At 30.1% G+C, this 11,539-nt stretch overlaps 1 protein-coding gene across 5 annotated transcripts; it reads left to right on the top strand.

Moving 5' to 3' along the window:
- Nucleotides 1-1,374: 1,374 nt before the first annotated feature.
- LOC119829008 (syntaxin-12) lies at nucleotides 1,375-8,608 on the top strand. 5 transcript variants are annotated; one of them, XM_038351355.1, is made up of 6 exons: nucleotides 1,375-1,492; nucleotides 4,061-4,286; nucleotides 5,036-5,201; nucleotides 5,488-5,616; nucleotides 6,701-6,839; nucleotides 7,472-8,608. In XM_038351355.1, the coding sequence occupies exons 2-6, from the start codon at nucleotides 4,066-4,068 to the stop codon at nucleotides 7,645-7,647; spliced, it is 831 nt and encodes a 276-aa protein (XP_038207283.1). In that variant the 5' UTR covers nucleotides 1,375-1,492; nucleotides 4,061-4,065; the 3' UTR covers nucleotides 7,648-8,608. The 5 variants fall into 5 exon arrangements, with proteins under 5 accessions (XP_038207283.1, XP_038207282.1, XP_038207285.1 ...); XM_038351354.1 differs by lacking the exon at nucleotides 1,375-1,492 and adding an exon at nucleotides 2,370-2,498; XM_038351357.1 differs by lacking the exon at nucleotides 1,375-1,492 and adding an exon at nucleotides 2,479-2,616.
- Nucleotides 8,609-11,539: the final 2,931 nt, after the last annotated feature.

Here is an 11,539-nt window from a genome sequence, read left to right as displayed (position 1 = left end):
TTTCATAAGTGCCTCCGAGCCGCAACCTAATTTAAGACGTTGTCACGTCAAAAAACACGCTTTAATGATCTTCTCAATTGTCCCACTTGCTCTTATACAGAAGTGTACTTAGTAAAGTATTAAATTATCTGTGGTATATGTAAGGAAATAATGTAATGTTAGTACTAATAAATATATAAGTACTAATAAAAATAATGAGGATAATAAAATCAGCAGCTCAACGTTTTGTATTGAATCTGGCGGTTTAATATGGGCCAAATCAAGTCTAAAGGAGTCAGTTACATACGAACACACAAGTGAAGCTAATAAAACGTGTTAAAATGAGGTTCAATAGATACCATGCCGACACACTGGGAATTTCTGTTGTGTAAATTAATAAAATATAAGCTCTGAACTCTGATCTCATATCCAAATTGCTAAACAATATGAAAAATATATTTATTACTTTGACCTAAAAACTTATTATAGCGATAGGAACTATTGCTCTGCTATCAATAATAAATAATCACCATTAAAACTGTCATCACTCATGAGCTTTAGAATTATCTTTATGAGTTTATTACATTAAAACCAGCAGTAATTTAAACTGCAAGGCGGAGATTAATATCTATTAATTAAAACAAGTCGTCGTACTGAGTTAAGCTGTTCCTTTTTAGAGTTCTGTACCAAGTGAAATCGGGACCCTTTCTATAAGTGAGGAAAAGGTTATGTCGGATTCCTATCGACTAAAACCCCACCGTATCGTTACGAGCTGCTTTTATACATTGTACTCTACGGGGACCTTTTTAAGACTTCTCTGTCTGTTTGTTTTCTATCTGTATGTCTGTCCATCCGTCTGTTATTAGGCTGTATCTCATGCATCGAACTAATATTTAGACAGTTAAAATTTTCAGATATAAATTATTCATGTTGCAGCTATAAGGACAAACAATAAAAATCAAAGTTAATTAACGGTTGACACGGTAATGAACTGCTGGATGGGTGGGACATTTTAATTTTTTTGTAAGCAAATAAAAGAATAGAGAATTGAATATTCCTATCGATAAATTCCTTAGTAGTCAATGGTACTTATAAGGATGTATGTAAATAATTTTTAATAAAAAATACAAAAATAATAAATTTTATATAAATGTTCATAAAATTCTAAACAGTTATAGATTAATAATATTTTTTTTAATTGAGAAATTTACCCGCCGAATTGGTTACGAAATTAATTAAAAAATGAAATCTAAATACTTTCAAGACCACAGACGTATTAAATAATAAATAATAACCCGTGCGTGTTAGTATTCAGGTGGCAATTTACGAAGGTTCCTTTCTGACGTCGACCTCGGACAATATTTTATTTTCCAAGGATTCACACTTTTTAATCACGCTGCAGGTGTCGAGTGCTTTATGTGTCCTGGCATTCAGCTCGTGTTAAAAAATTTGCTTTGCGCATAATAATTCATACATAAATGTGAACATTATACAGTGAATAAAAACTAGTACGGTAAGGAAGATGCTAGACTTTAAGCTTTGTTTTGTATTCTAAATGATTACATTACATTATGTTTTGTTTATTTTGCAAAGTAAGTACCTATATTTTAACGATACAGTAATTATTTATGAGTATAAAAATAAAACTAGCTAGGTAACTAGCTAGTTATCTAGCTAGTTACCAATTTTCCTTTGGCGGCAGTAGGTAATTTTAAACATTACATTAATTTTGATTAAAAATTTCAATAGTTTTATTCTAAAGTCCATTTTAAAATAATGTATTTTACACAAAAAAAAAATCATCATCATAATCTTTATAGGCTCATATTTGATCCCACTGCGCGGACACAGGCCAGGCCTATGAGGGTCCGGAAAAAAATTATAATCAGTTATAATCAACGATGCCCTGGTACGAGTTGACATTTGTCACATGTTTTCAAACTTAAATGTGGATATGCTGGTGTCCTTTCAGTTTCTTTGCCGTTTCGAATATTGGTAATGTGGATAAATGGATGTATCGAACCCCCGATGCTTCGATTAAATTCCAAATTATTAAACATTATGCTGCTACTACTTAAAATAAAATACATTATTACTACTCGTATTAAGTAAATAAAGGCATCGTTTTTCAATAATTATTATTTAAGAGAATAATTGTGCAGCAATCAAATCAATAAGTACATCGTCAGAGAAAGCATGTACTGTATAGCGAGCGTAGAAATTTGGTGACATTAATTAATTATTTTTCTTTTCATCTTTCTGAAAAGTAACTCAAAACAAAATTTAATTACTCTATTAAACAAAAAGAAGTTTAATCTGTTCGCAGATTTGACATTTGACAATTCCATCTGACGTGACATCTGAGTTCTGACATTTTCATAAAATGACATTGTTGACGGAACAACAATTTATCAAGAAAGTGGACAGACTTAAATATTTTAATGAACCGATAGGAAATAATTTATTCTACAATAGTCTTAAAATCTATATATTGAACCGGTTTAACCACAAAATTTAATGTAAGTGTGTCGAAATTGTTTAATACTCATTACTTCTTTTGTCATATCATATTAAATTATATTATAAAGTGATTCATCATTATCGCAACAACTAAATTGTTTTACGTCGCACAAAAAAGTATGTAAGTCTTATATTAACTATAATTAACTTTTAAGTGGAAAGCATAGATATATATCTTACATGTGATATAATTCTATACAGTAGACCATTTGAAAAATATTTTTATTATATCAATATACTCCCATCACATTTCAAAACTTAATATTATATTTTATCTATATTTTATCCCGAATAGAAATACACAAATTTATTATATAATGATTCTATATCTAGGATAAAAGTGGTCATATATATTAATAAAAAGTACAATGTTTATAAACACAAAACTGATATAGTTATCTAATCTACAAAAATCAGATTTCAGATGGAGATGATTCATAATATAAGTGTAGAAAAAGGGAGAAACTATATTTAATAATAATGTCTTAAATTACCTTATTATAGTTAATGTAAAATATATGAAACATAATGCAAAACTAGGCTAGCAGATAGTGTGGGGATCTGTAGATTAAATTTTCTCAGAAACACGTCCAGGTCATGTTCCACTTACAGCTAAGCCTATGGAATCTCTATAAAGTAGACAAGAGACCATTTAATAGGTAATGATATATACATATTACATGTATTATAAGAGTGTTATATGTTGTTTCTTTATAATAACGGTTTTTTTTTCTTTTTCTATCTTATTCATTAATTTCTACACATACATATTCAGTATTTTTTGTAACTTTATAAATAGTTTATGTCCATGAAGGACTATTGGAAATAATAAAATAAATAAATAAATCTTTATTTCTTAGGTTTTTACATTATTGTACAAGTGGATTGTGGCTCAGGCCCTCTTGCTAGGTAATACCTGTGTTAAGATGATGAAATGTAGTTGAAATTAAGTTCATTCATATATTTTATTTACTTTAAATAAAATTTTCATTTATTTATAAACTATCCCTGCCTCATATAAATATTCAATTCATTTAAAATGTAAGTATGGGGAGTTGTCTATTAACACAAAGTATAGTATTCTACAGGATTGACATTTATGTTATGTTCTAGATTTCTTTAGCAAACATCTAAGTGTGGATTGTTAATTACTGACTTGCTGATATCATTACTCATAATATAATCAGAATCAAATTCCTCACGCTTCAAACAACATATTTACAGCCAACATGTGAGTGAATGTGACCCACATAGTGATTCCAGTTGTTGAAAACCTGTTTTCATAGTCCTTTATAAAATCTATACAAAGAAGTCAAATTATATACAGCCATACAACCATTCAAATGTGAACCTCCAGTGGGCCCAGTCACTAAACAATAAGTTTTGTGATAATGGGTCCATTATGTGGTAGGACATGTCCTTTTACAATCGATGAAACTATTAACAAGTGAAACTATTTACAGCTTTCATATCAGAATGTGACTCAATGAGTAGGTCCAGTCATTGAAAACCTTGTGGTTCATTGCTTTATCTCGTCTGTCACCAATCAAACTGTTTGCAGCCAACATGTCAGAACGGGAGCCAATCAGTGGGTCGAGTCGCGACTATGGTGCTACGGCTGCACCACCCACAGTCGGTTTCGCAGACTTCAGTCCTACAGAGTTATACAACCTTAGTGAGGGTATAGCAGATAATGTGAACACTATTAATAGTGGGCTGCGAGCTCTGGAGAAGATGATGAAGCAGATCGGTGGACCGAATGATAGTGTCCAATTGAGGGATAAAATGTGAGTTTTTAATATTTATTTTGCTTGAATGTGCAGTTTGATATTTTAGAAAAGCTATATATAACATCAGCCTACTAATAAGAGCAAGGCAACATTAAAAAATAATGCAAAAATGGATTTATATGTTTTGGCTTATACCAATACCGACAAATTGAGAACCTCCTTCGTTTTCAACATTGTTTGCAACTCATAAATGCAAATGTGGATAATTTGCAGTTATTATAACTATTGCCCTAATTGTAATAGCTAATGATTTTAACTACCTGTGGCATATTGTGACAACACAGTGTTCAATATAATATTGAGGCCAGTGTCATTTGTTCATTTGTAGATATTTGTAAGATTTCACTAGGCAGTCTATGGTACGAAATAAGCTAATTGTTAATTATTATGTATGCTAATTAGGAGTTGTTGATATGGTTTTAGTATTACTATGTATTAAGAAATCATAAAATATTGATTATTTTGTGATTTCATGGTAACATTCTTAGTAAAACCCACTTTTGATTAAGGGCATAGGTCCGAAACTTTTCCCTTTTGCCCGATTTTTGCATTTACCTCTGACTTTGGACCAGGAATTTTGACTGTAACATATGTTTTAATGAGAAAAACAGTTCTAACTGTATTGTGTTTACCTTCATAATTTATGATTACTACTAAAAATGAATATGTCATGTGAATTAAAATCTGATAAACAGAGGCGAGCGCTGTGTAGTATCGCTATAGACGGTTTTTAAAATCTCTTTCAGTCACGACACGCAACAGAAGGTAAACAGTTCTGTGTCAGCGACAGCGAGAGATATCCAACGGCTGGGCGTGGTTGTGAGGCGGGGGGACAAGCCGCAAAAGCTGCAAGTGGAGAGATTGACACAGGCGTTTAGGGATGCGCTCGCGAATTATTCCTCAGTTCAGAAGGTAGGGATATGTTTCAGAGAAATTGAAGACTTAAAGAAAAATGATATTTTTCTAGTGAAGACTAAATACTAATATGATCACTTGCTCAGTAATTGTAAAGAAGATTACATAGTAGTGAAACTTATGAACTCCATAAAGTACCATCTATAACCTACTTGATTGTTAAAAATCAGATTTTTGGACTTTTTTCATTGTTATGAATAAATAAATTGTGAGATAGATAGATTAAAAACTCACGTTCAGTATGTTTTTATAAATAGTTCACGTTATGTACATTAATTTCTAGCAAGTGTCAGAAAAAATGGCGGCACATATGCCGACACAGGCCCGCAACAGAAACGACCCCGAGTTGCTGGAGCGACAAGCCATCGCTGATGATGAAGAGGCCAGCCTACTCGCCAACCAGCAAGCACAGGTGAAAAGCGCACTGGCTCGAAGGACCAAATCCGTTTTCATGCTAGCTTATTAAGAATGAAAAAAAAAAACTTTGCTCTATTGTCCATTTAGGGTTTTTTTTTATTTATAAAAAAATATTTATACTACATAATAATATAAAGCTCAATTCTTGCACCATTTAACAAACAATTGTTTACTCTTGGATAGGTACATCTATTACTAAATATAACAGCACGTGCTTGTAATTATAATGTGTGTGTTTAATGTCAAAAACCCGTTGGCGCTATTCTACTTGCCGTTTGTCGATAGATCCTATACCTGATAGTACGAGATCCGGCCGCGTGATTTATACGTTCATATGTTTGATTAATAAAATATAATTTTTATCAATATTAATAACTAAACCAATGCAGATCCGCAAAGGTGCCCATCCAAATTTGGCCGCAATTAATTCCAATTAAAATGTAATCAATTATTTATTTTTGAACTATTACGTTCACTTGTAATTGTTAAAAGATATATTTCATTATTAGAAAGAAATGTACCTGAGATACCGAAAAAGTTCAAGGTGCCATCTCTCACTTGGCCGCAACCTAATGTCAGCCAGGTGTAAACACCTATATCTCATCATGTAGAGAAAAAATTAATCTTCGATTTGGTATGTATAGCATGATAATACATTATGAACGTATATATTTAACAAAAGTATACCTGTTTACACCTGGCTGACATTAGGTTGCAGCCAAGTGAGAGATGGCACCTTGAACTTTTTCGGTATCTCAGGTAAATTTCTTTCTAATTAAATATATCTTTTAACAATTACAAGTGAACGTAATAGTTCAAAAATAAATAAATTATTACATTTTAATTGAAATTAATTGCGGCCAAATTTGGATGGGCACCTTTGGGATCGGCGTTGGTTTAGTTATAAATATCGATAAAAATTATATATTATTAATCAAATATATGAACGTATAAATCACGCGGCCGGATCTTAGACTATGACAGTTGCCTAACAATGATAGCCGTAGATGATAATACTGTCTAAGTTCTAAATATGAACATATTATATATAATATTATGATGCAATGAACTATTTTCAGGCGCGTCTAGTCCAATTCGAGACGAGCATGCTGCTTGAAAAAGAGGCGTACATGAACAAGATAGAAGCGGATGTGTTGGACGTGAACCAGATAATGCAGGATCTAGCGGATATGGTGAATGCGCAGGCGCAGACTGTTGGTGAGTTTGTTTTATTTTTTTTATTATAGAGTTATAAATTATGGATTGGATTATTATTAATATTCTTCTGATTGGTTAACATAGCATAGGTTTTAAGCTTTATTTTTATTCAAAAATAAGTAGAGTTAAATAAGGTTTAAATAATGATGAACAAAAAATGAAAATCAACTGCTTTACAAGTCATACATGTTTAAAAAATAATTCTATAGAGGAGTTTGTGACCCCTATCCGTCCAGTCAAGAAATTAATACCATTTATCTAAGTCTTTAATATAATCATTTATTGACTTCACCTGCATGTTTGTAAATTTGTATGTAACCAACTCCTTAAGACTCGATTTTGACCTTTTTTAAACGGATTTAATTCAGACTTTATACACTTATTAAGGATAGGTGACAATACAATAATTTCATGAATTTATCTTATTCTCCTGATTAGGACCAACGGGATTCAATAATTTCCATACGCATAGTCTATTAAGGGAAAGTGAGACAGTTTAGTTTATTCTATCATCAAAGCGTGTTTTTTTTGCAACTATATTTATTATTTACACAGTTAAAACAGTAAACATAGGCTATATTTAAAGTCCAATAAAGAGACATCTATATTATTTGTATTGCATTGTTTTATAGACACAGTAGAAAGTCATATAGAAGCAGCAAGCGCTACAGTGGAAGCCGGCGTGGATGAGTTAGCCAAAGCGGCGGAGCAGCAACGCAGATATAGGAAGAGAATGTTCTTTTTCATTTCCATCGCCATTATTTTGGCTATTATACTCATCGCGTGGGTGGTTAAGGCGTTTAGATAAAATTTATGAGAGATTTTTTTGAAAAAATTATAAAAAAAATTACGGATAAACGGCGATAGGATTTTTTTTTTTGATTTTGTACTTTGTAGCAATTATAATTGCAAGTAAAAATTTTAAGCGAAAAGATTATGGAAATGAAATACAAAAATACATTTTCCGAAAAAAATATGTAATTATCTTCATTTGGATATAGCGAGAAGTATATTTTTTTTTTCATACTTACTTCCATACATATTAGTTACGTGATTATGAATACTATAAAATAAATCAATATCAAAATCTTATTGTACTTATGATCTGAATTCTAGGTCATTTGTTAATAAAAACTTTCAGTGCAATACGTAATTAATTTTTATTTGTTATTAATAAATATATACGTCGTCCCAACACCTACTTACACATCCACATCACATTACAGTCTTTCTTGCCTATGGTTTAGCCAAATACTTGTATAATATTTTTCTACTTAATAAGAACGTAAAAATTCAATTTATTTATTATTTACTTAAATCTCACAGTTAATAAACATTTTTTTTTTAAACAAAGACTCCTATTTATTACCTGTGGTCTTATTTTATGCGCAGGTATACTCTTGTCTGTGAAAATTAAATGTTACTATGTAAGTGACGGTGGTCAACTGTTGGTTTAATATTTAAAAATTAATGACCATTTAACAGATTTAATAGATTTTAAACCTAATTTTTTTTTTTGTGCTCGAAATTATACACAGTTTATTATAGTAGGTTATTTTACTACATAAATCAATATAACATGTAGATTTAATTTAGTTTTAATTCATATTTTGTTATGTCCGCCATTTCGAACTGAAATCGTCTTGCTAATTCTGTTTTTATTTTAAATTTATGTTTGTCAAATTAAGAAGGTTTTTATTATTTGGCAAAAAAATGGTAAAATGAAGGCGCAACTAAGAAGCTAATATGCTTACCCTTTATACAACAACTGAAAGAGAAGATTTTCAACTTTTATAAAAAAACTGTACATTTATTTTATTCAAATATATTTTGTTTGTTTTCCATAAGTGTTTATTATGATGTTTATTGTCTGTAATCTTTTGCAACTCACTGATAAAAAAGTTTTATTTTAAAATTGGTATATCCTTGTTATATGTTTTTTCTTAATATAACATCCTTTATATAACGTGTATAACGGTTCTATTTTAAAATTAATATTCCTGCCAGATCCTTATTTATTTCTCTAAATTCTGTAAAATATTAGTAAAAAAAAAATATTTAAGCATTTTTCTCACACATATTTAAACGCTATATACTATGGAAATATAAATCTGTGTATTCCAATTTATTATAAAAAATGAACTAATTTAGGGCCTTAGTAATATGTGATATGTTATTGCTTTCTATAATTCGTGTTTGTCACAGTCATATTCATTTTTGAATTATGCTCTACTTGCACTTTCGTAATTGAAAAGCGTAAGAAATAATTCTATTATAATATTTATATTTGAAATCGATTGAATTTATAAATGTACCTTTTGAAGTAGACATTGTATATTAAGGATTAATATTGTATTATTTCATTCGAAATTAAATAGTTTTAAGTTTAATACATTCCTACGTTCATGTATTGAAACAATGGGAAATAGCGCGACAAAGAAGAAAAAATGATGTCGAGTTGTTAGAAAGAGATATCTATAGACTTCTATTTTATTCGTACCACCCCTTTTGTATGCAACAACAGTATTTATATTGTAGCTTTTTATGAAATATACCTCGAGAAGAAATTGAGCATCTTTAAATTCGAGTCATAACATGAATCAATTATTTATAAGCTTCATCGCTTCTCTAATCTATTAGATAATTTGTTTGTACATTTTTTAATATAGTTTGTAGTAAAATTGTGTAATAAATGAAATCCACTAAACCTGTAACCATATATATATTATAAATGTCTAAAAATTTAGCTGAAAGCGCGAATATCTGCCGCATGAAAGTCTAAAATATTTGATAGATGTTAAATTATAGTATTAACACATCTTTCAAGTATTATAATAGATTGAAACATATATGTAAGTTTTTATATGCAGATAATGCACCATTTTAACCATTACACTATGCATTCAGTATATTATACAGATTGAATATTATATTTAACAGTATTTTAAGTGTACTAGAAAGAAGCATGTCGCATTGTCATAATTATTGACACAATAATAAATTTGTTGAATATTGGAATGAGTTTTATTCAGAAGTTGCATTGCGCGACTTCATTCGCCGGAACTCGAATAAGATTATAAACTTCAATTACTATGATTATATTTATATTTGAATAATTAAACTAGAAAAAAAATCATAAAAGATTCGAACTCGCATCCTTTTCCTTTAAGTAGCAATATATATGTATAACATAATTACGAGTATACTTACAAATTGCAAGAAACTTCATAAATATAAAACAACAGATAATAAAAAGTAAGATATGAAAAAAAAACAAAGTTATATGTACAAATTTATTTCGTTCTATTTGATACAGGACCAGTCTCACCAAATAGAAGTCTGAGGAAGTTATTTCGTACAAATAAATAATTTCAAGTAAACACTGAACGTCATTTGAGTATGTTACTGATTACGCCACAGTTCTAAATAGGTAAATGAGGTATGTACCCTCAATTTTCATGACAATTTACATGAGTTACACTTCGATATTCAAAATCCGGTTATAATAAAACGAAACTTAACTTATTTTAGTAATAACCAATATGGTAACGAGAAATTTTGACTTCCACTTAACCTAAAAGTTATTGTCAATTTATTTACACGAACCAAAAGTTGAAACAATATCGGGCAGTTTTTGTGTTAGGTACTTTAATCCTTATAGTGTTACTTGTCAAAGCTTATTAGATTATAATCGCGAGTCTTTATTGGCAACAGTTCATCCATATATAAGTAGAGATAAATGAACATTTTTTTATGATACAGTATCTCGGTTATGTTTCTTGAGTAAAGGGGGTAAAAGGGGGGGATTACGTATTTTACGACAGTTGATGGCCGTTTTGCCTGAGAGATCTTACAAGCTATGATTATACATATAACTTGTGTTGTGTATTAATGTGCTCGAATAAATACATACAATTAAAAAAATAATTTCTCGGTTTCTACATTGAATCTCTCTCAAACTTCATGTACAAAATGTGTTTTATATAACAAAATTTTATATATATTATATCTATTCCAACTATTTATTGACTTAGTACAGACTGAATCGTAAACAATGTTGCCCAATCTAAAGATATAATAATAACCCCCTAGTAGAGCAGTCAGTATAGATTATTAAATCTTAATGATGTATCAACTGCTTAACTTCATTTCCATTTTTATAAGAAACTAACCCACCCGGCAAACGCTGTTCTGCCTTACTCTGATCATTTAGAGGGATGAAAAATAGATGTTGGCCGATTCTCGTAGATACCGGATAAGCACAAAAAATTTCATCAAAATCGGTCAAGCCGTTTCGGAGGAGTATGGCAACGAAAACTGTGACACGAGAATTTTATATATTAGATTTAGTATACCGTTTTTATCACACATCAATATAATTTTGACATTGTTTAATACAGTTAGGTAATAGAAAAACGAAAATTATAGTAACGGGATTTTCCTGTACGAATTATTTAATTAAGATCGAATGTAGTCTAATATTTCAATGATCATTTGAATAGATTTTAATTTTAAACGACAACTTCTTTTTACTACTATTCCCATCACACTTCTGCGGCCAAAACGATCCACCATCACATAGCATAATTCGGTAATATATCGGGTAAACGGTTTTGCTTTATAAAAATCGCCCTTAACCCAACGGAATAAGGACCCAGTCTTCGCAAGAACTGATATAGGCTGTGAGTACTAAATTGTTT

Source organism: Zerene cesonia, chromosome 9, assembly GCF_012273895.1.
Source record: "Zerene cesonia ecotype Mississippi chromosome 9, Zerene_cesonia_1.1, whole genome shotgun sequence".
Lineage (NCBI taxonomy): Eukaryota > Metazoa > Arthropoda > Insecta > Lepidoptera > Pieridae > Zerene > Zerene cesonia.
The sequence above is the reverse complement of the archived record's forward strand: the minus strand, read 5'-3'. Positions and strand labels throughout refer to the sequence as shown.

Bases quoted from the DNA above. Each gene is read 5' to 3' on its own strand.
- LOC119829008 (XM_038351355.1), top strand. From the start codon at position 4,066: ATGTCAGAACGGGAGCCAATCAGTGGGTCGAGTCGCGACTATGGTGCT. The intron at 4,287-5,035 runs GTGAGTTTTTAA...AATCTCTTTCAG, and splicing joins GTCCAATTGAGGGATAAAAT to TCACGACACGCAACAGAAGG. The intron at 5,617-6,700 runs GTGAAAAGCGCA...AACTATTTTCAG, and splicing joins TCGCCAACCAGCAAGCACAG to GCGCGTCTAGTCCAATTCGA.